Source organism: Vipera ursinii (genome assembly GCF_947247035.1).
Source record: "Vipera ursinii genome assembly, chromosome: 2".
Taxonomy (NCBI): domain Eukaryota; kingdom Metazoa; phylum Chordata; class Lepidosauria; order Squamata; family Viperidae; genus Vipera; species Vipera ursinii.
Genome location: NC_139513.1, coordinates 23,392,739 through 23,418,939, shown reverse-complemented (window position 1 = coordinate 23,418,939; position 26,201 = coordinate 23,392,739). Strand labels below are relative to the sequence as shown.

Here is a 26,201-nt window from a genome sequence, read left to right as displayed (position 1 = left end):
CCGTAGTGGTCCCTATTTTTCTACTTGCAATTTTACGTGCTTTTGAACTGCTAGGTTGGCAGAAGCTGGGATGAGTAACAGGTGATCACACTCTGTTACGCGGCACTCGGGATTTGATCCGCCAAACTGCCAACCATCTGATCAACAAGCTCAGCGTCCTAACCCACTGAGCCACCGCGTCCCTCTACCCATGAAGACAGAGCCAAATTTTAAGGATGGCTGCCATTTTCTTCTAAATACTCTCTCATTCACTTCATAGACAACCTATGAAATAACCTTTTCTAAGAAAACAAAATTAATGAAATGTCCTGTGACTGGCCTATGTGGCCTTACTTTACCTAGCATATTGTTTCTATGGGACAAACAATTCTTGGCACATTAAAAAGGACACAACTTAGTTTCATTTTTTTTGTTTTTTGTATAGCCTTATTAGTTTAAAACGAGGAGTATCAAATCAACTGCTTTCCCAAATTAGTCTGGATAAAATTGGAGGAGTAAAGAGAGACATTTTTCTAACCAACTCTGCCTAATAATCTTTCTGACAGCCAAACATATGTAGAGGAATTTAATACAAGTGTATGGAGACAGTAAAAGTGGAATGGATCTCACTATCAGATCCAATCCTGGTTATATGTTAGCTCCATTCCTGTCTTGTCTTTTTTTTTTAACTAGCCCACGAGGAGGCCAGAAATCCATGCTAGCCACCAGTTAACAACTTACACACAGAGACAAAGACAGGAAAATCCTGGAAGCCGATTTGAAACAGACTATTCCCATCCTACCTTTTTTCTGTCCAACTATAGTCGGGATGTCATATTCCGCCATGTTTTTTGAGGAAATGGTCTTGCCTTGATTTGAAGTTTCCTTCAAAGAGGAGGAAAAAGAGGGGAGGGTATAAAAAAAAGTTTTTAAAAGAGAAAAAAAATAAACTTAGTTGTTTATCTACATTTATTTGACTTGTATAATGCCAAACCCTATAGGACACATGGCAGTTAACCATGACGTGTTAAATCATCCAAGATAAATAATGAAACACTAAAATAAAAAAATAAAAAAAACAAAACATCACTTTTAAGTCATTGTGATGATCTTGAAATCCTAAAAAATAATGTCACCATCAATCTAGACAAAAATGTACCCTCCCATAATGTATTCAATCAAGATGGCACCAATCCATTGACAAGCTGGAACATAGGGACATATTGGAGATGTAGCCCAGAGGGAGGAGCTGCATTCCGGAGGACCAAGAGACAGCGAAGTTTAGATAGTTTGGTGAGGAGAAAGAGGGACAAGACAGCTCCTCTCTAGGAGTTCTTTAATTGGCAAGATTTCTGTCTGTAGGTGAAAACAATAAAAGAAAACTACTTTGAAGAGCTGGCTGTGTCTTTCTTGTTTTTTGGAACCTGACAGATCCTACTTACATGGCAGCTGCCCTACTGCCTAAGATCTCTTCCCAAGTCCTAGACATGATCTTAAGGAAGGTGATATATCATGTTTTCAACCTCCATAGGGGCCAAAAAACATGGTTCCCCTCTGATAGCAACCACCTCTGACGATCAGATTGGTCTTTATGGTGATGACCTGCCAGATACAAGGGGTCAGGATCACATGAAAACTTCTAATTCAGAAGATTTATTGCTCCAGAACTATACATAAGAATCTAGTCAACTAATGATTCATAAATTGGTACTAGATAGGAATCAAGGGACTTTTGGGGGGGGGGTGTTGGAATGGGATCACTTGTGGCAACCTAATGATTCCAGACTAATAACTCTCCTAACTTTGCCCCCATCGGCTCTGTCTCTTCTTCTCCTACATGACCTTTCAGAAGACAAAGCTCTTCTAAACTTGTATTCCTCAACTTACAACAGTTCGTTTAGAAACTGTCCAAAGTTACAAAAGCACTGGAAAAAAGTGACTTATGACAGTTTTTCACACTTACAACCATTGCAGCATTCCCATGGTCGCATGATCAAAATTCAGATGCTTGGCAACTGGTTCATATTTATGATGTTTGCAATGTCCTGGGGGTCATGTGATCACCTTTTGTGACCTTCTGACAAGCAAAGTCAATGGGGAAACCAGATTCACTTAACAACCTTATTACTAACTTAACTGCAGTGATTCACTTAACAACTGTGGCAACGTCATAAAATGGGACAAAACTCACTTAAGAAATGTCTTGCTTAACAACATATATTTTGGGCTCAGTTGTGGTCATAAGTCAAGGACTACAAGTATATAACATGGATATTTTGAATTGTGCTATTGTACAGATTAATGATGCCTTATTTATTAATTTACTGTATTATAAAGTTAAGAGGATGTATGTATGTTTATACATCTTTATATTTACCAGGAATTCTGTGAAGGTCCAGTACAGATGGATCTGGATAACAGCTGATAAATAATATTTGTAGCAGCCAGTGACCAGAATGCCACAGTTAACCATTGATATGAGAAAATCACAGCAAGTTCTACAAACAACAAGCAGAACTTACCCTAGCTTTGACAGGAAGATGCTGATGTTTTTAAAAATCAAGGCATTACTTTTGACCAAATGTGGTTATTAATGTCAGTTCCCATTAAGCAGCCTTACCTTGGATCCAGCAGCCATCTGAGCTTCAATAGCCTCCATCTTTTTCCACAGCCGCTTTTGTCTTTGTTCCTTATTTTTTAGATGATCCATCTTCCCCACTTGCTTATTAAGATCGGTCTTACTTCCTTGGGAATAACCTCTCCTCCATCCACCAAATTCATCCCAGTGCCTCTTCTCTGCCCGGAGAAGCAGACGGCAAAGAACAGACATATTCCGATGGGAAGCAGAATTAAGATGGGCTGAAGGCATCTTTGACTGTACGTGTGCTTAGTCCTCTTGCACACCAGCCTTCTCCCTTCCATCCCATACACACATGCTTCCAATCGTCACTTTTCCATCTCTTGTATTGCGGGTGGAACCTGGAGAAATAAATACCATACCAATTATATAAATAAGGTTATAAACACATGAGGTATTACTTGTGCATAATCTTCCATCTATCCAAATGAACGAACCTTTATTATCAAAGAACATGTATACATTCAGATTGGCTGAGCCTCCCTTCGTGCCCCACCACCCCACAACTCACAGTGACAACAAACCCACCAAAAAAAAGAACATAAATTCCTGCTCCATGTGGATGGGTGGGTGGGTGGATGGATGAACAGAAGGAAGGAAGAAGAAAGAAGTGGGAAAGAGAGAGAGAGAGAGAGAGAGAGAGAGAGAGAGAGAGACATATAGGTGGCCTTTCTAATATTCATTCTGCAATTACACATATGGAACAAACTTTTGTTGATGTACCTCTAAAGTGTCAAGTCTTCGAGGATGTCCAGATCAGGAAACAGACCCTACAAGAATAGAAAAACTAAAAACTTTATTGAGAGTTAGGGGGGAATCAGCCTAATACTGTATCCTTTCCTAGGAATTAAGGCAGATTTATGTCCGTTTTGATTTTGCAATGACCTCCAATAGCTCCCTCAAGGCCATCCCCATGGCTCCATCAATAGAAAATACACCCTGTATTACCTCTTTGTACAAACACTTTAAAAAAATATGGAGGATTTCAAAGTAACTTTTGTTTCTATGGGTTAATTGATATTGACTGTATTTAAACTTAAAATTGACATATTTGCTGCCACTCCTCCCCCTCAGGATTGTTTGATCAGATTGTAATATAGTATTATTTTCCACTTTGATTTTGCAGATCCCTGAGAGAGTGTAGAGGACCTGCAGAGGTCCTCGGATCACACCTTCTGAAACACTATTCTGAGACAATCGTTTTATGTGAATATTCATATTTATAAACACACACACACAATCTGCTATTCCCTTTTGAATAAGCAACGAAGAGAGCAGAGGAGTAAAAATGGTACTAACAAAAAACCCCAAGCACAGGGTTCGGATTAGGGTTCTGGTTAGGGATTAGATTAGGTATAGAAAACTGGGCGGGATTCCAAATCCCAGACGCCTTGGCAAACGTAGCCAGGGTTTATTTTTATTTTATTTTTTATTTTAATTCCATTTATATCCCGCCCTTCTCCGAAGACTCAGGGCGGCTTACAAGCTTAGCAGTAGCCTTCATTCTATGTATATGCCTGCTTATTAGGGCTTTCACACACACCCCAAGGGGCATTATTACAAAGTCAGCTTAATTGCCCCCAACAATCTGGGTCCTCATTTTACCTACCTCGGAAGGATGGAAGGCTGAGTCAACCTTGAGCCTGGTGGGATGCGAACCTGCACTAATTGCAGGCAGCTGGTGTTACATTAGGAGTCCGAGCACATCTGGAAAATATACGTTATTAAGAAAACTCACACATTCCCCCTCGCCCTCAGCACTAGATTCTTATGATCCCCAGCACCGAGTTCGCACGCCTCACGCTTTTACGAGTCCTGCTTTCTTTCCTAACCCGCCCAGGCCCCCCCCCCGCAACACACACACACACACACACACACCTCCTTCCCCTAATCTAGATCTCCCCCAAACCACGACCCGGGAGCCATTCAAAACCAGCCTTACCTCTTTTGCAACCCGGGCCTTTTTCCGCGCTCCCGACATGCAACTCAGACAGGAAAAGGGGCCGACGCCGAGAGGTGGAGTGCGCCGATCGCTTCCTGCTCGCCGGGAGGGCCGGCTGGCGTTGGAGGTGTCGCCGCGGTTCTTCTCCTCGTGCCCGACCCGCTCCCGGTTGAAGGTGAGACCTTTGGATCGGAACATGCGAGCGCCTTGCAGCAGCCCGGCTGGAGAAACCGGAGGAGCCGCGCTGCCTTGGCGCGGGGTCTGGGGAGTTGAAAGCGCCGTCCCCGTCTAAGACTAAAGCGCTGGAGGGGCTTCTCCCGCCCTGGGCTTCATTCCCGGGGTCTCCGGAGAAGCCGCGTGAGAAAGTGTAGGGAAATCTGGAAGCCGTGTGGATTTCTTGACTGGGTTGGTAGATCGCTCCGATCCTGGGAAATTCCGAGCAGTGTTAGATCCCCGCTGCAGCACTCCCCTTGAAAAAGCAAGCAGACAAAAGATACGTCAGCGTTTCCCAACCTTAGGAACTTGAAGATGCGTGGACTTCAACTCCCAGAATTCCCCAGCAGGAATTCTGGGAGTTGAAGTCCACGCATCTTCAAGTTCCTAAGGTTGGGAAACGCTGAAATACGTGATCCCCAAATTACGCCAAGTGGGCGCGGTATTTGAGGGGATGCCACAAAGAAGAGGGGGGTCACATTACTCTTCCGAGGGCAGGACAAGAAACCAGGGTTGGAAACTGATCAAAGAGAGGAGCAACCTGGAACGAAGGAGAAACTTCCTGACCGCGAGGACAATTAACCAGTGGAACGGCTGGCCTTCAGAAATCATGGGCGCTCCATCACTGGAGGTTTTTAAGAAGAGACTGGACAATCACTTGTCTGAGATGGGATAGGGCAGGGGTAGGCAACCTTGGCTCTTTTATGACTCGTGGACTTCAACTCCCAGAATTCCTGAGCCAGCATAGCTCAGGAGTTCAAGTCCAGGAGTCATAAAAGAGCCAAGGTTGCCTACCCCTGGTATAGGTTTTCCTGCTTGAGCAGGGGGCTGGACTAGAAGACCTCCAAGGTTCCTTCCAGCTCTATTCTATTCTAATTAGCAGCAATACATATAGAGCAGGGGTGTCAAACTCAATTTCATTGAGGGCCACATCAGCATTGTGGTTGCCCTCAAGGGGCCGGGTGGCTATGGCCAGGGTGGGCACGGCCTACTGGGTGGGTGCAGCTGGAGTGCGTATGGCCTACTGGGTGGGCATGGCTAGCTCTACATCATTGGCATCAAGGGTGCCTATGGGGGCCTGGGCAGGAGTGGGACAGATCTGGGGGTCTCTGGCAGAAGGAGGGTCTCTGGGCCAGGGCCAAGGCAGTGGGGGCCATTCCCTCACTGTTTCCAGGATGGCTTCGCGGGCCACATGAAACCACTTCGCGGGCTGGATCTGGCCCCCGGGCGTTGTGTTTGACATGTCTGATATAGAGACTTTTCCCCACCGGATGTCTCTATCCCACCTCTGTCTATTGCATACATATGCATGTACAGTATGTATGTACTGTACATATATGTACAGTATGTATGTATCTTTTCTATTTCTATTATTTCTACTGTCATGATTCCGACAGATGATAGCAGCATTAACATTTACATTGTCTTTCTATCCTTATCTATTTCTGCCTATTGTTTAACGTCTGTCTCTGGCTAAATAGAGATCTAATCATGTATTCTGTTTGTGTCATCCATTCATGCCTAAATCCATCTATCTTAAAAGGTTTATATAGCTTCTGATGAGGGACATGGTGGCTCAGTGGGTTAGGACGCTGAGCTTGTTGATCGGCAGTTTGGCGGATTGAATCCTGAGTGCTGCGTAACAGAGTGAGCGCCTGTTACTCATCCCAGCTTCTGCCCACCTAGCAGTTCGAAAGCACATAAAAATGCAAGTAGAAAAATAGGGACCACTATGGTGGGAAGGTAACAGCGTTCCGTGCGCCTTTGGCGTCTAGTCATACCGGCCACATGACCACAGAGACGTCCTCGGACAAGCGCTGGCTCTTCGCTTTGAAACGGAGATGAGCACCGGCCCCTAGAGTCGACTAGCACGCATGTGCTGGGGAACCTTTACCTTTACCTTATAGCTTCTGATATTGTAACCACAACCCTTAATTAGGAACAAATTAACCTATCCATTCCTCCGTTATTGCTGTATCAAGTGGAGCATGGTGCAAAAGGAATTATATTAAGAAATTAGGAAAGTGGTATTATTCAAGAGGCGAAGAAAGGGTTGTGATCGGTCTGTTTTGGAAAAGGCAATATTTTTTACTAATCAAAGGATGCAGCAGTATGTGTTTCTGCAGATATTCTGTGATATCTTATAATATTTTCTATTGTTCAGCTTATATTAGCAAATTTATTGGTAATCCAGTGGCTATTGATAAGTATATTACCGTAATTAGCGGGGGTTTTTTCATTTCTTTTCCTTCTTAATTTGTATTTTAGTTCATTTGATTTTTTTGTAATTTTCTTTTTAAAGATGAAGCATTGCTTTTTTTTACAATAAATAAATAAAAGTTAGTGTATCAATTCCCGAAGACACGCCAAGAGTCAGGTCTTGATAGCTTTTCAAAGACAAAGGAGCATGGGGCTATTCTGGCATTAATTTTTTACAGAGCATTAGATCAGTGTTTTTTCAATCTCAGCAACTTTAAGATGTGTGGGTTTCTATTCTCAGAATTCCACAACCTGTTGATGTCTACACAAAATGCCGAGTTTGGAAAACACTCAGCAAGACCATCTCCAAGCTATTGAACTGACAAGTCATGGGTGATTTGGTGACATCTAGAGTCATGGCATTTAGAACAGGAAAATCTGCAAACAGATCCTTCATTCTGGTTCTCTTCTTGAGAGGGGGAAAAAAAACAACCAGAAATTGGTAGGAATCTGTTGCGTGCAAATCGTAGCTTGGGTTTCCTAGACTTCCTCTTTTAAAATTAAAATTTTTCTCCTCATCGGTTGAAGGTTTCACTTGCCATATTGCATCTGGAAGCAGAACCACCAGAAGAATACTCAGGCAGCAGCAATACGTTTGCTGTTTATTGGGGCATTTTCCTTAGAATTAGCCTAGAAATAAGTTAAGTCTCCAGACGTTGCAAATGGATTCCCTCTTATTAATACTGTGTCAAATTTCCCGTATAGGTGGTCTTTAACATGCAACCATAATCAGGACCAGAATTTCCACTGCTATGCAAGGTAGTTGTTATATGAGTTGTGTCCAATTTTATGGCCTTTTTGCCATGGTTGTTAAGTGAATCACTGCAGTTGTTAAATGAATCATGTGATTGTTAAGCAGCTCTGACTTCCCTCATTGATTTTGCTTATCAGAAGTTGGCTGAAAAAGGTTTGCAAATGATGATCGCATGATCCAAGGATCCTGCAACCGTCACAAATACATGCTTGCAAACCGCCTAAATTTTAATCACATGACCATGAGGATGCTACAGTGGTTATCATTGTGTCAAGAATGAAACTTTGGCAGCTACATGCCTCTTCGTGTCAACTTGCCATTAGAGTAAGGGGGGGGGAAGTGTTGCTTTAGAACGGGTTAGATGGAGAAACGAAACCTCTACAATCCAACTGAAGACTGTGAGAGCATGAAACCTTTCCAAGGACACTGCAGCAGGTGTGAAGAGGAAGCAGACGGTTCTTATAACAAAGTGAAATTGTTCACATGGACTACATGAGAGGGTGGGGGTTTGTCCGGAGAAATTATTGTTTAATTTTATGAACTGGTGTCTGGGAGCCTCAGAGTTAGTTTTGCTTTGACATTACCATTCTGTGTATTCAATAAACAGTAAGATTTTTGGAAATGGATTGAACCTGGAGTTTTATTTGGATAATAATAATAATAAAGTTGGAAGAGACCTTGGAGGTCATCTAGTAGTCCAACCCCCTGCTCAGGTAGGAAACCCTATACCATTTCAGACAAATTATCAAGCCGAATATTGACACACATTTTTCCCTACCGTTGTAACTTCAAATGGTCACTAAACAAATGGTTGCAAGCTGAGAACAGGTGATCCTAAATATTATACCACAGATTTCTGGGTGTGTGTTTTGATTCACAGACTTTCCTGAAAAGTGTGGTTTTGTGCTTATCCCACTGCCAGTTCCGTTCACAGTGAGCATACTGTGTTACTGAATTCACCAGATGTTTTTTTTTCCTTCCAACTATCACAGCCTGCAAAAAAAAATGTCCCGGTGATGAAGGGCAGCTGTCATGACGGAGTCAGTGATGAAACTCCAGAGAGTGCAGCTGAAATGCAAGAACCTTCACGAATACCTGCGAGGTCTCAGCCCTGGGATTTTGGATCGGCTGTATAATCACCCTGCCACTTGTCTTGCTGTCCTTCGGTAAGGGAGAATCTTGTCTGCCCTCAACTGTTAGAATTTTGGCCAGCTGGGGATCATATTGGAGATAAAAATCCAAGTGCATTAACTTTATGTATTGGAACCCACATTTCCTAGGCCAGGGGTAGGCAACCTCGGCTCTTTTATGACTCATGGACTTCAACTCCCAGAATTCCTGAGCCAGGAATTCTGGGAGTTGAAGTCCATGAGTCATAAAAGAGCCGAGGTTGCCTACCCCTGTCCTAGGCCCTTGGTGGCAAACCTATGGCATGCGTGCCACAGGTGGCACGCAGAGCCCTCTCTGTGAGCACGCGCACCGTTGCCCAAGTCCTAGGCCTTCAGCTGGGTTTTATAAACCCTTTTTGCTTTAGGCTTCCATTGCCATGGGCAAAAAAAAAAAGGTTCAATCAATCAATTTCAACTTCTCGTGGGGGAAAAAAAGATCTCGCAAAGTTGGAATTGATTGAACTTTTTAGTCCCACCCAGTCTGCCGTTACCACCGCAGCCATGCCCACCCAATTGGCCACACCCACCCAGCACCCGACGATACATAAGTGGGTTTTGGGTTGCAGTTTGGGCACTCGGTCTCTAAAAGGTTCGCCATCACTGTCCTAGGCAATAACTTACTCCTGGTTCCTAATGTTGGACCCGGGTTTTTTTGCCAAATAGGCTGTCAGACCTGCCACCACTTAAAACTCTAAATGGAAACGATCCTTGGCTCCATTTGTTGAGAAAAGTAGTTTTATTAGAAGCCAAGCGCATTGCAGGAATGTGTAGCCAGAACTGAGAATCATATGCCAAAATCATTAAGTTCTACTTTTCCCCTCCCTTAGCTACTTCCCATTGTCTGCCCTCGCCCACATACACACACAAGTAGTCAGGTTCAGTCAGGATGTTTTCGGAACAACCAGTCCAAGCTCAAGATGGTATGCAGCTGGTATGCCGGGTGACCTTGAAGCAGCCTCTCAAAGAGATACAGCATTTACTTTCATTTTCCCCCTTGCCTTGCCCCCTCCCCTTAGTTCATGGCAGTCTGTCACTATAGCCCAGGGGTGTCAAACTGCCGGCCCACGGGCCAGATACATCATCAGGAAACCACGCCTACCCCATTGCAGGCAAGGGAGACAAAGCTCCGATACGTCGTACGACGTCACGTGACGTCGCGAGTTTGACATGTCTGCTCTAGCTGAAGCGCAAGCAAGCATTAAGGTGGAAGCTGACACAGACTTTGGCAGACCTTGCCTGGCTATGAAAAAAAACAAAACAAAGAGCTTGTTTGTGACACTGACCTTGCATTCTTCTCTTCTCAGGGAGCTGCCTGGGTTAGCCAAAAATTATGTGATGCGGATGCTTTTTCTGGAACAGCCTCTTCGTCAGGCAGCCGTGGCCCTGTGGGTGAAGAAGGAATATGTCAAGTAAGTTTGTAGCTCAAGCTCTGCTTGTCTAGCAAAGGTTGTTGTTGTTTTTTTAAAAAAAGATTATTCCACAAAATGAACATTGTAAGATTAAGTGTACACTTTGCATTGAGATATTCCGTAAGTAGCAACATGGCTGGCTGGTATAAATAAAGCTCGTGTTCATTTTCATTTATTTAATAAACTTGTTCACCGCCTCATTTATGACGACAACTCGAGACATCTAACATGTTAGGATTAAAATAAGGGGGGGGGGGAACCCTCAAAAGCCACAAGAGTAGCAACATACAAATACAAGAGAATATTTGTAAGCCAGGGTTGACCTGCGGAGTCCTTGGTGCTCTCTGAGCTTGGTTGCTTTCTTGCAGACGTTTCATTACCCAAGTAGGTAATATCATCAGTGCTAGAGAGGAGTGAGATTTTCTGTCTGTTTCTATACCGTCACTTGACCTGTCAGTGTCGCTGGGAGTGTTGTTTTCTTCTTGGTAGTTCCTAGATTAACGAGCTACCATAATTACTCTTGGTTGTCTTAATCTTAACTACCTAAATCAAGGAACTACACTTCCCAAATTCATGATGGGCTCTGTTTCAGGGAACAAGAGGAGAGCTCCGATATCCTGCTGGGACTGCGCCTTTGGCACACACAGCTGCTTCCAGGGGGCCTCGAAGGGATCGTCTTGAACCCCATCTTCAAGGAAAATCTGCGCATTGCTCTCTTGGGAGGGTGAGTGAAGGCCGTCCAGAGTCTTAAGGGTGGAGAGTGAAGGCAGAGGCTCGTAGAAATTACTGTACTGATGAAGATGGAGATGGTTTCAGACCTCCAAAAGAGGTGTATTTTGGGACCCTCCCACTTCACAGATGGGGAACAAACTAGCTACCATTGGGTCAGATGTCTATGGAGATTCTCAGTCCTCCGGGTCATGGTTGTCCCGAAGGTGCTTTTCCAAAAGGCAATTGGACTTTCTTGGTTTACTTACTCGAAAGCATTTTGCTTCTCATCCAAGGCGAGCTGAACTGAAGAAGCTTCTTGGATGAGAAGCAAAATGTTTTCAAGGAAAGTAGAAAGTTCCAGTTGCCTTTCAAGAAAAGCACCTTTGGGATAAATGGGCCAAATGCAAACGCTGGTCAAATTTGTTGCCTCTTTTTATACGATCCAGCAAAAGGGCTCAAACATTATGCTTTGGAAAGATTTGACTTGCTGCTGTGCGTACATATGGTTTTCACGGTCACTTTAAGCCATAGCTTAGCATGAACGTTCATGCTAGCACACACATTTTATTTATATTTCGCCCAACCCAAAGATCCTAGGTGGTGTAGAAAGAAAAATATGTAAGGTGCATCTAGCAACAATATCTAATTAAAGCAGCATTAAACTATAACTAAAGAAGAAAAGGTAACAGAAATGATCACAACCTGACAGCGATTGGGATTTGCACACTGTGTGTTCCCTATTGCTTCCTCGTGGCCATGGACAGCAGAACAAACCACTAAAATCAACGTAATCTGAGGGAATCTTCAAAGCATGCAGCATTATTGGGCTGTGTAGTACAGAATATTTTGAAGAGCTTCCACCAGCAATATTTGGTGGTCAAGCCCTACCATTTCCTTCAGAAATCAGGGAAGGAGTTAACTTTTGCACCCGGTGTCTACAAAAGACCCATTGTGATCTAGACCAGACATGTCAAACACAAGGCCCGGGGGCCGGATCCGGCCCGCGAAGTGGTTTCATGTGGCCCGCAAAACCATCCTGGAAACAGTGAGGGAACGGCCCCCACTGCCTTGGCCCTGGCCCAGAGACCCTCCTCCTGCCAGAGACCCTCAGATCTGTCCCACTCCTGCCCAGGCCCCCATAGGCACCCTTGATGCGAACGATGTAGAGCTGGCCACGCCCACCCAGTAGGCCATACACATACTAGCCACGCCCACCCAGTAGGCCACGCCCACCCAGGCCACACCCACCCGGCCCCCTGAGGGCAACCGCAATGCTGATGCGGCCCTCAATGAAATTGAGTTTGACACCCCTGATCTAGACAAAGAATCCTTACAAATACTCTTGTGTAGTGGATGAGGGCATTGGTAGTGCTATCCTACTTTCTCATAGCCTATAAATAATAATGGAGTTTCTTGCTTCTCAATTCTGTGTCCGCAGAGGTAAAGCCTGGTCTGATGATACTAGCCAACTGGGCCCAGATAAGCATGCCCGAGATGTCCCCTCTTTGGATAAGTATGCAGAAGAAAGGTGGGAGGTGAGCATTTTGCCTTATCTCAGTAGCCTGACTCATTATGGGATGCATTACAGGTAGTCCTTGACTTACAGCCTTAAAACCTATAAACCTTTTGTTTGACGACTGTTCAGAGTTACTGTCGCACCTGCCCCAGCGTGGCCTTTTAGGAAAGAAAGACTCTCGACTCCATTCATAGTGAAAAGTATAAAATGGTAAAGGTAAAGGTTCCCCCGCACATGCGTGCTAGTCATTTCCGACTCTAGGGGCCGGTGCTCATCTCCGTTTCAAAGCCGAAGAGCCAGCGCTTGTCCGAGGATGTCTCCGTGGTCATGTGGCCGGCATGACTAGACGCCAAAGGCACACAGAACGCTGTTACCTTCCAACCGTAGTGGTCCCTATTTTTCTACTTGCATTTTTACATGCTTTCGAACTGCTAGGTTGGCAGAAGCTGGGACAAGTAACAGGTGCTCACTATGTTACATGGTACTCGGGTACCTGCCAAACTGCTGACCTTCTGATCGACAAGCTCAGCGTCCTAACCCAGCATCCATGAGTCATAAAAGAGCCAAGGTTGCCTATCCCTGCCCTAGGGTCGTATGGTTTCCAAGAAGAAGAGTGAATGGGGAGAAGCCACATTTCCTTAACAACTTAGCTGTAGTGATATGCTTAATAACTATGGCAAAAAGGTCATAAAATTGGTCATGACTCACAACCATCTTGCTTAGCAATAGTGATTCTGATCCCAATTGTGGTCATAAGTCAAGGACTGCCTTAAAAAGGCTGACTTTGTTGCAGTGCTCTCCTACCGCTTACCAGTAAAGTCAACCAAGACTGCTGTTTTCTCTCCTTCCTTGCCTGGGTCTAGTTCAAAAGCCTTCCTTTTTGGGAAAATAGCAGATTAATCATGCAGAAAGATCTTCTGATATGCTTTGGTTAACATTGTTCTTAGCACTTCAAATTTTCTTGGAACCCGAGAATTTAAAATGGTGTGTTTCCTTCTATGGAGGATTAAGCTCCTGTTTGAATTCACTCATGATGAAACACCATCGCGTTTCCTTTTCACCAGGGGATCCATGTTTCTCTCTCAATTCCGTACTAGCTCTACCTTTACCTTATGTCAGACATGTCAAACTCGTGACAACACGTGACGTTGCGAGACGTATCAGGACTGTTTTGCCATTGCCGGCAGTGGGGTGGGCGTGGCTTCTGGATCACGCGTCCGGCCCACGGGCTGGCAGTTTTACACCCCTGCCTTATGTGGTCTGTATGGTCTTTTAGTAGCATTTGCAGTGGCCTATTACTTCATAATTTCAACTGAGAGTAGTTGCCATTAGAAACCAGGATGCCTCAATTGGGTCTGCCCTAGAATTCTGCCCATCAAAGAAATAACACACGATAATGATAAGTAGAGTTACAACCATTCGTAGAATCTCTTCTGACTGGGTGGCCTTTGCATATAATCATGATCATAATATTAAAGTTGGAAGGGACCTTGGAGGTCATCTAGTCCAACCCCCTGCTCAGGCAGGAAACCCTATACCATTTCAGACAACTGGAGCATTCACAGCTTCTGGAGGCAAGTTGTTCCACTGGTTAATTGTTCTAACTGTCAGGACTGAGGGGGTTTTAATTATTTAATTTTAATTTAATTTTAATTTAATTTTAATTTAATTTTAATTTGTTTAATTGTGGGCTAGTCTTATTTAATTCTATTTTAAAGTGTACTTATTTGTATTGTTTTAATTCGCCCTGTAAACCGCCCTGAGTCCTTCGGGAATAGGGGGGTATATAAAATCAAATAAATAAAATAAATAAATAAGTTTCTCCTTAGTTCTTGGTTGCTTCTCTCTTTGATGATGATGATGATGATGACGATTTATGATGATGATGATTTATGATGATGATGATGATGATGATGATGATTACTGTGCATAAGCGCACAATGAACTGACTTTACCAAACACCATTGTGGACATAGTTCCACAGACATCACAATTTTCTTCTCTTTCTCTGCTCTGTCCCATTTAGGTCATCCTGCATTTCATGGTAGGCTCTCCTAGTGCAGCGGTCAGTCAGGACCTGGCTCAGCTGCTGATTGAAGCTGGCCTGATGAAGAGGTAAGTGTCACAGAGAGAGACAGACATGCAAATCAACCCCTTCCCAAAGTATCTCTTCCAGCCTTAAAAAAAGCCCAGTGTCTGTTTTAAGAACAGTTGAGAATCCTCAGATTCGACATTAGGAGAAAAGGACCTCTGTGCAGAAAGACAGGGGTTGTATTCAGACAATGTGTTTACCCTCTGATCACGATGTACTACAGAAGTTTTCAAACTATGGGTTAAACACCTTCCTAGGGAGAGGTTTTGAGCAACTGAGGAGTAGCGTCATTTGTTTTAAAATCCTGGTCAAGCTTGTCTAGATCAAGGGTCTCCAAACTTGGCAACCTTAAGATCTGTAGATTTCAAGCCAGCCATAAATTTGGAGACCCCTGGTCTATATAAAGTGAGACTGGTATTTTGCATGCAGAGAGCAAGAATCCTTGAAACATTTAGATTTTAAAAATTTTTAAATGTCAGATTTAAAAATTGGTATATTTATTTCTCGCCCAGCCAGATTTCCAATCATTCCTTTTTTCCCCAACAGCCATTGTAGAAGGTTATAGTACTACAGAAACGGAGTGTACACAAATATTGACTACATTCAGGGTGGGGGTGTTTGGACAACATAAGGTAAAGGTAAAGGTTCCCACGCACATGCGTGCTAGTCGTTTCCGACTCCAGAGGCCGGTGCTCATGTCCGTTTCAAAGCCGAAGAGCCAGCGCTTGTCCGAGGATGACTCCATGGTCATGTGGCCAGCATGACTAGACGCCAAAGGCGCACGGAACGCTGTTACCTTCCCACCGTAGTGGTCCCTATTTTTCTACTTGCATTTTTATGTGCTTTCGAACTGCTAGGTTGGCAGAAGCTGGGACGAGTAACAGGCGCTCACTCTGCTACGCGGCACTCGGGATTCAACCCGCCAAACTGCCGACCTTCTGATCGACAAGCTCAGCGTCCTAACCCACTGAGCCACCGCTTCCCTTTTGGACAACATACTGAGTCATAAATTCATTGCCCAGGTTAACTTTGCACACACTCATAGGCTTATGTAGAGTGAGGCAATTGGTGTGTTACAATGCCATAACTCATAACCCTGAGAACAAGGGATGGCGAAACTCCTACAAAGGACTGGGTGGCTGGCACCAGGGAAAGATGGGAGGCACAGCAATTAGTACACACACACACACACACACACACACACACACACACACACACCAGTGGAATGGATGGAAACTAATCAAGGAGGGACCCAAACTAGAAATAAGAAGAAATTTCCCAACAGTTGGAACAATTAATCAGTGGATTGGCTGATCAGTAAGCACCCTCCAGAAGCTGTGAATGCTCCAACACTGGAGGTTTTCAAGAAGAGCTTGCACAACCATTTGTCTGAAATGTTCTAGGGACTTCTGCTTGAGCAGGGGGTTGGACTAGAAGACCTCCAAGGTCCTTATTTTGCTAGGCATGAACACTCAGGATAGTGGCAGGATACATAGCATATCAGGCCCCTGTAGCATCAGGGAACAGTAGCCACCATCACTGTGAACCATGTGCAAATTGGGTGAAAGGTAAAGGTTCCCCCACACATGCGTGCTAGTCGTTTCTGACTAGGGGCCGGTGCTCGTCTCCGTTTCAAAGCCGAAGAGCCAGCGCTTGTCCGAGGACGTCTCCGTGGTCATGTGGCCGGCATGACTAGATGCCAAAGGCGCACAGAACGCTGTTACCTTCCCACCGTAGTGGTCCCTATTTTTCTACTTGCATTTTTTACGTGCTTTTGAACTGCTAGGTTGGCAGAAAAGGGACGCGGTGGCTCATTGGGTTAGGACGCTGAGCTTGTCGATCAGAAAGTCGGCAGTTTGGCGGGTCGAATCCCAAGTGCCGCATAACAGAGTGAGCACCTGTTACTCGTCCCAGCTTCTGCCAACCTAGCAAATTGGGTACAACTTTGCAAAACCAAGAATGAATTTTTCTTTTCTGGATTTTTTTTCCTTGAGTTACTCTTGTTCTTCTTCCCAGTAGTGAGCCTGGGGAACCTCCCTGCATCACATCCTCTGGCTTCCAGTTCCTGTTGCTGGATACATCATCACAGCTGTGGTACTTCATGCTCCAGTATCTCCAGTCAGCAGAGGTGAATAGAAACAGTCGCATCTCAGCTCTGGTTATTCTGCCCCTTTCTTGTTTCTGCTTCTAATTCCCTTCCCCCCCCCTTTTTTTTGCATCACTCTACAGACCAGGGGCATGGACTTGGTGGAGATTCTTTCCTTTCTCTTTCAGCTCAGCTTCTCCACACTTGGCAAGGTGAGAAGGGTAGAAGAAGGAACTTCTCTCTTATCTACATTATGAGCAACATTCGTTGGTGAGAAGTTGGGTTATATATTAAGTCAATAAATTGAGTAGAGTAACTATTGCCAATATGGTGTTCTGCAGAAGTTTAGGACACTCTATAAAAGGAAGAAAAAAGATATAGGAAGAGATAAGTCCCATAATTGGACCATCTAAGAACAGCACCAGCTTGGGATAATCTCTCCATTCATTCCACCTGTATTGTTTACATTATCACACCTTTGTTAGCTGCGAAGTCGTATCCAACCCATCGTGACCCCATGGACAACGTTCCTCCAGGGCTTCCTGTCCTATGCCATCTTCTGGAGTCCATTTAAGCTCACGCCTACTGCTTCAGTGACTCCATCCAGCCACCTCATTCTCTGTTGTCCCCTTCTTCTCTTGCCCTCAACCTTTCACAGCATTAGGCTCTTCTCCAGTGAGTCCTTCCTTCTCATTAGGTGGCCAAAGTATTTGAGTTTCAAATACTTTCTAAAGAGCAGTCAGGGTTGATCGCCTTGCAGTCCAAGGGACTCACAGGAGTCTTTTCCAGCACCATAGTTCAAAGGCCTCAATTCTTTGGTGCTCAGCCCTTATGGTCCAACTTTCACAGCCATACATTGCAACAGGGAAGACCACCTTTATTGTCACACCTTTATTGTCATTTTTAACATGAATCTCTGATTCATTTATACGTGTCCCTCTGATCATTTTGCTGACCTTTTCCATAACCTAGTACAGGGGTAGGCAACCTTGGCTCTTTTATGACTCGTGGACGTCAACTCCCAGAATTCCTGAGCCAGCCAACTCAAGAATTCTGGGAGTTTAAGTCCACAAGTCATAAAAGAGCCAAGGTTGCCTACCCCTGTCCTCGTAGAATATGAAATATTTCAATTGCAACTGCATCATTGCTACCTATGGAGGCTTCGTAGCCCCTCGCAGTGCCTTCATAATGTCTTGGGGGCAGAGGACTTCCCTTTCCATTGATCAAGCTCTTTCCAGTGACTTTCAAGAGTCCATTTTTTACAACTTTTCATGTCAACGAAACCACTTGTGTTTCTTATCTATTTATCAGTGATGGGTAAAGTCCTCTATAGGACAGAAGAATAGGGTTAATTTTGAATATGAGGATTGGCGGTCTCCATTTGTAGTAGCTTAAAGGTAAAGGTTCCCCCGCACTCACGTGCTAGTCATTTCTGACTCTAGGGGCCGGTGCTCATCTCCGTTTCAAAGCTGAAGAGCCAGCGCTTGTCCGAGGACGTCTCCGTGGTCATGTGGCCAGCATGACTAGACGCCAAAAGCACACGGAACACTGTTACCTTCCCACCGTAGTGGTCCCTATTTTTCTACTTGCATTTTTACGTGCTTTCGAACTGCTAGGTTGGCAGAAGCTGGGACGAGTAACAGGCGCTCACTCTGTTACGCGGCACTCAGGATTCAACCCGCCAAACTGCCGACCTTCTGATCGACAAGCTCAGCATCCTAACCCACTAAGCCACCACATCCCTAGCTGTAGTAGCTTAAGTAGACTTAAAAGAGACTTGGTGTCAAGTCCCTGCTTGGTCACCAAAGCACTGGAACACTTTGAGCCAGTCACTGAAGCTTAGACTGAGCCGTATACTACAGTGTTTTTGCTGCGTGGGTAACCTTAGAAGAAACTCCCTTGTTAGGAATAAAGCTTAAGGAGAAAAATTTGAAAATGAATTTAGTGATGAAGAAAGCAGAGGTTGTGAATATAATAGAAAATCTGGCTTTGCTAATCATCATGAATGAAAGGACTGCTGTGCACCAGGTGGGTTCATGAAACTAACCCTATAGCTGCAATTAGGGGTAACTGCTCCTTGAATTAACCCTAATTAAAGCTTCACGTCTAGATTATATTGCGTTACTAAGCTAAACAATAATCTTTGAGGGGTGAAGCTGAAAGGCACAGGGTCTTGCAAGCGTAGAACCTAGAAAATTGGAGCAAGTGGCTGAAAATAGGCATTTATTCAGTGCAAAAATAGTGCATTTGCTAAATGCTCAGTTTAAATTATGCCAAGCACATACAAGCACATCTTAATTGCTCAGAAAACAAAGCTTGACTGATGTCTGCCCAGACATGTATTGGCTTGTATGCATTCGTCCTTTAATAAGTGCAACCTTAATAGATGACTCTTAACAGATAAATCAGCAAAAGAATTCTTGCAATGCCTCCCAATGTGATCTGGCTGATTATTCATAACAATTTATCTACTGGTCCTTAAGCACTAATTGATCGAGGTGTTCGTGCAATGTACTTGCCTGTGAACAAATTCTTTTCCAATTTCTTTGTTTTCAGGATTATTCTGTAGAAGGAATGAGTGATTCTCTTCTGAATTTCCTTCAGCATCTCCGGGAATTTGGCCTGGTGTTTCAAAGAAAGGTATAAAACAGTAGGAGGATTACAGTATATGAGGAGTTGAACCAAAGTTTTAAAAAAGACAAATTGATTTTTTTTATATTAGATATGAGAGCATTTAGGAATTTCCTCAAGAATCTGGAGTTTGTGAACTGAGATTGTAGATCTTTTCTTCTGAAAGATGTACTGTTAGGCAGCTCTGAACTTGACAGAAACTTGTTGCTAATGTCTTTCCTTCTTTCTTTACAGAGAAAATCCAGGCGTTACTATCCCACCCGCTTAGCTATTAATCTTTCCTCCGGCATCTCAGGTACCACCGTGGACACGCATAATCAAGGCTTCATCGTGGTGGAGACAAACTACAGGATCTATGCATACACAGGTCTGAAACCACACTGATTTTCATCCTTCATAGGCTCATCCCTCTTCTAATTCAGAACTGGGAATCAGTGCTTCCAACCCATTTTTTTTTAAATTCTCTTGGCTGTATAACATAGGGCCGAGCTTTTGCTTTACTGATTGGGGGAAAAGAGTATTTAGCCACAATCATTTTCTTCATGTGACATAGGACAATATTTCTTAAATTGTCTGCTATCCTGATATAATTCAACTTCTGAAAGAAAGTGTGGGGACCACTCCATTAAATATACTCCATTAAATACATTAAACGGGAGATTCCATTATTTTAAAATACTTACTTTCCTTCCCTCTGTTTTAAAAGGCATCTTTTAGATTAAACTTTGAACCAAAAGATGTAATCCAAAATTAAGTATTAATTTGCCCCCTTCAGCAGGGGGGAAGGGCAATACTGGCTGAGGAATTCTGGGGGTTATAGCCCAGGCCTCTTCAAACTTGGCCCTTTTACAATTATGGACTTCAACTCCCAGAATTCCTCAGCTACCATGCCTGGCTGAGGAATTCTGGGAGTTGAAGCCCACCAGTCATAAAAGGGCCAGGTTTGAACAGCCCTGGTATAGCCCATATGTTAAAATGGCCCAAATTGAGAAACACTGACTATTTAAAGGACACCAGACTGGGGAAGGCTGCTTGTCTATTATAAAGCAGTGTTTCTGAATCTCAGCCATTTTAAGGTGTGTGGACTTCAACTCCCAGAGTTCCTCAGCCAAGACACATTGGTGGGGAATTCTGGGTTTTTTTTAGTCCACACACCTTAAAGTGGCTGAGCTTGAGAAACCATGTCTTAAAATGTTACATTTCCCTCTCTCTGTGCTTACTTCCAGATTCAGAACTACAGATTGCACTAATTGCCCTCTTCTCCGAGATGTTGTATCGCTTCCCTAACTTGGTGGTGGCTCAGGTCACCCGAGAGAGCACACAGCAGGCCATTGCCAATGGCATCACGGCCGATCAGGTGGGGATATGTTTAAAGGGACGTTGGAGTTCTGCTCTGCTTTTCTCAGCTGGTTGGGTGGGGACTAATGACAGAGTCCCAAGTAAAACATGCCTATGTTCATAATCCTCTTTTGCTACAGATCATTCATTTCCTACGGACAAGAGCTCATGCTGTGATGCTAAAACAGGTGAGGAAATGACTACAGGAGCTGAAGGACCCAGTGGATTACAACATTGGAGAAAAATGTTGCTCTTTGTAATAGTTTACATAATGATGATGATGATGTTGAAAGGGACCTTGGAGGTCATCTAGTCCAACCCCCTGCTCAGGCAGGAAACCCTATCATTTCAGACAAATGGCTGTCCAACAAATTTCCAGTGTTGGAGCATTCACAGTTTCTGGAGGCAGGTTGTTCCACTGGTTAATTGTTCTGACTGTCAGGAAGTTTCTCCTCAGTTCTAGGTCGCTTCTCTCCTTGATTAGTTTCCATCCGTTGCTTCTTGTCCTGCTTTCAGGCGCTTTGGAGAATAGCTTGGCTCTCTCTTCTTTGTGGCAGCCCCTGAGTTATTGGAACACTGCTATCATGACACCCCTCACCCTTCTCTTCATTAAACTAGACATACCCAATTCCGGCAGTCGTTCCTTATATGTTTTAGCCCCCGGTCCCCTGATCATCTCCGTTGCTGTTCTCTGCACTCTTTCTAAATTTCTATTTTAATAAAGCTATTGCAATATTTATGCTAACACAGCACCCAAGCATCCCAAATGGCATCCCTGGAACCATAGAATTAAGTTTCTAAAAATATATTGGTCTTGTGTCAGTTAAAAAGTTGAAAGTTACTGGCACCTGAAAATGAAGTTATGCATAAAGGAAGGTTGCTAAGCCTCCTGTTGTTTAACCCTGATCCAAGATATGAAATATGGATCAAAAGGTTGGGGAAAGCAGGGGTTGGTCAACTCTAGAGAAAAATGCAGTGGGGAGATCGTTGTTTTTTCCCCCCTGTTCTTTAGCAAATAGGTATTTTTCTGTCTGTAACTTTTCCACTCTCCTCCCCACAGACCCCTGTGCTGCCCCCGACAATCACAGATCAGATTCGACTATGGGAGCTGGAACGGGACAGACTGCGCTTTTCTGAGGGTGAGCATCTCCGAGAGATGGGAGAGGGGGTCAGGAGAGGAAGCGATAACCATGAGAAGAATCTAATACAGAGGTCCCCAACCTTTTGGGCACCAAAGACCGGTTCCGAGGAGAGAGTTTTATTTATTTATTTATTTATTTATTTATTTATTTATTTATTTATTTATTTATTTATTTATTTATTTATTTATTTTTGGGACTTATATGCCGCCCTATCTCCCGAAGGACTCAGGGCGGCTAACAACAATAAAAAACAACAATACAAAAATTAAAAAAGAAATAACAGCCCCAAAATAAATTAACTACACAGTTAAAATTAAAACATATTTAAAAACCCATCATCAATCCAGGTCAGCCTGATGGAAGAAAAAAGTTTTGAGGTTGCGGCGAAAGGACCGGAGGTCCGGGGCCATCCGAAGCTCAAGGGGGAGTTGGTTCCAAAGGGCTGGTGCTCCCACAGAGAAGGCCCTCCCCCTGGGGGTCGCCAGCCGACATTGTCTGGCCGACGGCACCCTGAGGAGGCCCTCTCTGTGTGAGCGCACTGGGCGATGGGAAGTCGTCCCCAGTAGCAGACGGTCCTGCAAATATCCCGGGCCTAAGCCATGTAGGGCTTTAAAGGTAAGTACCAGCACCTTAAATCTTGCCCGGAAGACAACTGGTAGCCAATGCAGCTCAGGCAGGAGGGGTGTAATATGGGAGTATCGGGATGCTCCCATCACTACCCGCGTGGCCGCATTCTGCACCAGCTGAAGCCTCCGGGTGGTCTTCAAGGGCAGCCCCATGTAGAGAGCATTGCAGTAATCTATCCGAGAGGTAACGAGTGCATGAGTGACCGTACGTAGGGCATCTCGGTCCAGATAGGGTCGCAACTGGCGCACCAGGCGAACCTGGGCAAATGCCCCCTTGGCCACGACTCCAATATGATCTTCAAAACTGAGTCGTGAGTCCAGGAGGACGCCTAAATTGCGCGCCCTATCAACAGGAGGCAACACCTCTCTTCCCATAACCAAAGATGGAACCTCTTGGACAAGTCGAGATGCCGGTACGTAGAGCCACTCAGTCTTGGCCGGGTTGAGCTGGAGCCTGTTCTTCCCCATCCAAATCCGTACCGCTTTTGATCATGTGACCGTGGGGATGCCAGGACGGCGATAAGTGTAAGGACCAGTCCTTTTCTAAGTGATGCTGTAACTTCAAATGGTTACTAAACGAATGGTTATAAATCAAGAACTACCTGTATATCAGAGAGGCACCAGGTTTGGCCATTGACCCCAGTTCTTGCTCACCTTCATCTCTGCTTTCTTTAGTTTTTCTCAACCTTAGTAACGTTAAGATGTATGGATTTCAACTCCAGGCTGTGGAATTCTGGGAATTGAAATCCACACATCTCAAATTTGCCAAAGTCAAAATATACTACCTTAGCCTCGTAGACCTCCTGGTCCGAGTTTGGATCTCATTCTTTGCATATTTCTTCCATCTTTATTCCTCTTTTACCACATATTCCTGCCCCTTTTCTCTTTTCCACACTAATCTCTTCCTACTTTCCCAGCAGCTTCTCCTTGAATGGCTTCCTGTTCATCTTTTTCCCCCCACTCTTTCCCCCAGGTGTCCTGTACAACCAGTTCTTATCCCAGGTGGACTTTGAGCTGCTCCGTGACCATGCCAAGGAACTTGGGGTCCTCATTTTTGAGAACCCAGCCAAGCGTCTCATGGTGGTGACTCCTGCCGGCCATTCAGACGTCAAACGCTTCTGGAAGCGTCAGAAACACAGTTCCTGAAGACATGGCTTGCTCTCCACGTTCTTCTGAATAAGTTTGTTGGAAAGTGGACCAAACAAAAAGGCAGGAATATCTCTCCTCCCATTACTTTGAATGGATACAAGATGCAGAGAGAAGGAGAACGGGGATGCCTGCCTTATTATCCCTTTCCAGCCAAAAAGAGATTTGGAACTTAACAAAAAAAGAAACAAGAAGAAAGAAAAAAGGTCATTGGTTCAGTTTAAGTGTCACCTTTCATCAACTCTCTCTGGCAGGAATGACACCCTAACTGGGATACCACTGGCATGAAATAGGGTAGAAGTCCAATAAAATGCTTTGGGAAAATAGAAATAGCAGGGGCAAAGCCATCTCATTAAAGTAAAAGGAACCACTTGAGTCCAATGAGTTGTTGATGCAAAGTTACTAAAACTGAAGGGGTGCGTAATTAGCAGTTCCCTGCATGGTGAATACTGAATCTTCAAGGTGCAAGGGAGTTGTAGTATCAGACTGTCTACAACCTGGCCTCATCCAACTATTTAGACCCTTGCTACTATCCTCCTGAGACCTATCTGGGGAATGACAGAAATTGGAGCCCACTACATCTAGAGTGCAACTCGTTGAAGAAGGATATATATATATTTTTAAAAAGCGTTAAGCAATTACCATTTTTATTCTTTAAATGGCTTGACCCTCTCAGCTCAACGGGTGCAGAAAGAAGAGACAGTATTTCATTTTAGTTTTATAGAAACTGCTAATGCGTAGCTTAAATTCAGGCTGCCTCGTTCTAATAAGACATGTGTTTTTATAAGTGTAATTCAAGGTGGTTTTTTTCTATCCATGTGTGAATGAAGATAGATCTCTATGCAGAAGCTGGGTTTACACATTGCATTAACCCATATTGTGATTAGTTTAGCCCTAACGTGTTGTGTTCAGCACACCAAATCACCCTATTTTGATCTGGTGATGTGCCCAATCTGATATCAAGGGAATATCATATTCCATCATGGGGTTGCCATTTGTTCTTTAAAACCAGTGCCAAATATTCAGATGTAACTCCAGCATGAAGATGCTGTGATTTCACATGTTCCTGTTCTGCCTGGAAGGCAGACCACTGTTGAAGTTAAGCAGATAATCTGTTCACCAATCTGTCCTATGTTGATGAACTTGCTGAATCCTGTATGCATATTTAAAGCCTCTGTTCAGTTGGACAGATCAGTCAGCAGGTTTCTCATTCCACCTTTTATCTGAAATTCAGATATTGAATTAAAACTAGCTGAGGAGTTGTGGGAATATCTTCAGGTTTTTATTCTTCACCCTAAATTTGGCATCTCCAAACATTGCAGAGGATGTGCTGTATTTTATACTCGGGAAACGCTGCTAAGAGGCTTATGGGTGGTTGTAAAGAGGAAGTGGGAATCTTTTATGTAAATAATGATTTACATAATGATTTTTTTAAAAAAAATAAACTATCTTGATTGTATTCCTGTACTCAGAAGTTTTGTTATTGTAAAGTAAATAGGGCTAGCAAATGGGGACACAGATTGTTGGGGCTGGTAGAGGACAGGAAGGCCTGGAGCAGACATGTCAAACACAAGGCCCGGAGTGAGTGAGTGTGTGAGTGAGTGACCATAAGCTAAACCTGAGAGCACACTTGTGTAAACAGGAGTAAGACCAGAAATCAGGTGAGTGTGGCCCATTGTGGAAAGTCACAACATTACAACATAAAAGCCCCCAGCCGTCTCTAATTTGATCAGTGGTGGTTCATGAACTTAGGCCTTGCTAGGTATTTACTTCTGTGCAAAACACTGCAGCTCTCTACTGTCTACATTGCATTGCACATAGTATTGCTACCTGTGTAGCAGCATAATAAAATATATAATCTCAAAGGTGTTTCTTTGCTAGTAAACCCCATGTACTGTTCTAGTGTTTCCCTACATCTGAATTATTGACACTAGGCCTATTGTCTTGCTCTGTGTAAGGTGGCCCTCAGTTAAATTAGGATCACAATTTCTGTTGCTAAGCAATGTAGTCATAAAGCATGATGTCACGCTACTGCCCCACTTAGTGACAGCAGTTTTGGAACTTCCCAGTTGCCATTATTAAATTAATACTGAGCCATCAAGTGAGGATGTCAGGTGGTTATGTTGTGGTAACCACTTTAGTTACCTCCCAACTGCTTCCTTGTTGACCTTGCTTGTAGGAAGCTGGCGAAGAACGCCATAAACGGCAACCACCTGTTTGTGGCATGCTGTGATATAATAGTTAGCCATGGCACTGAGCACCCAGATTGTGTCACTGTGAATATGGCCGGAACCTCAAGGACAAGAGCCTTGGTGGAGCAGTGGGCTAATGCCTCCTTAAGTAACATCAGCTGCCTGCAATTAGTGCAGGTTCGAGTCCCACCAGGCTCAAGGTTGACTCAGCCTTCCATCCTTCCGAGGTAGGTAAAATGAGGACCCAGATTGTTGGGGGCAAGAAGCTGACTTTGTAATAATGCCACTTGGGGTATGTGTGAAAGCCCTAATAAGCAGGCATATACATAGAATGAAGGCTACTGCTAAGGTTGTAAGC

General features: G+C 44.1%; 2 protein-coding genes across 4 annotated transcripts in view; one reads left to right on the top strand and one right to left on the bottom strand.

Moving 5' to 3' along the window:
- The window catches only part of VARS2 (valyl-tRNA synthetase 2, mitochondrial), a 37,050-nt gene extending 32,724 nt beyond the window's left edge, over positions 1 to 4,326 (bottom strand). Inside the window, exons 1-4 of the mRNA XM_083355149.1 lie at positions 4,227 to 4,326; positions 3,341 to 3,387; positions 2,600 to 2,958; positions 783 to 864 (exon numbers count right to left, since the gene is read on the bottom strand). Of these exons, the coding sequence (XP_083211275.1) occupies positions 783 to 864; positions 2,600 to 2,848 (331 nt within the window). The 5' untranslated portion in view covers positions 2,849 to 2,958; positions 3,341 to 3,387; positions 4,227 to 4,326. The remainder of the gene's footprint in view (positions 1 to 782; positions 865 to 2,599; positions 2,959 to 3,340; positions 3,388 to 4,226) is intronic.
- Positions 4,327 to 4,671: 345 nt separating this feature from the next.
- GTF2H4 (general transcription factor IIH subunit 4) lies at positions 4,672 to 25,104 on the top strand. Of its 3 annotated transcripts, none has more exons than XM_083355167.1 (14): positions 4,672 to 4,734; positions 8,778 to 8,951; positions 10,259 to 10,363; positions 10,956 to 11,087; positions 12,513 to 12,609; positions 14,617 to 14,705; positions 16,702 to 16,810; positions 16,912 to 16,980; positions 19,325 to 19,408; positions 19,634 to 19,766; positions 20,626 to 20,756; positions 20,878 to 20,925; positions 21,798 to 21,876; positions 23,479 to 25,104. In XM_083355167.1, exons 2-14 carry the CDS (start codon positions 8,818 to 8,820, stop codon positions 23,649 to 23,651), a joined length of 1,383 nt encoding a protein of 460 aa, XP_083211293.1. In that variant the 5' UTR covers positions 4,672 to 4,734; positions 8,778 to 8,817; the 3' UTR covers positions 23,652 to 25,104. The 3 variants fall into 3 exon arrangements, with proteins under 3 accessions (XP_083211293.1, XP_083211294.1, XP_083211292.1); XM_083355168.1 differs by having other exon boundaries at positions 16,699 to 16,810; positions 16,957 to 16,980; XM_083355166.1 differs by having other exon boundaries at positions 16,699 to 16,810.
- Positions 25,105 to 26,201: the final 1,097 nt, after the last annotated feature.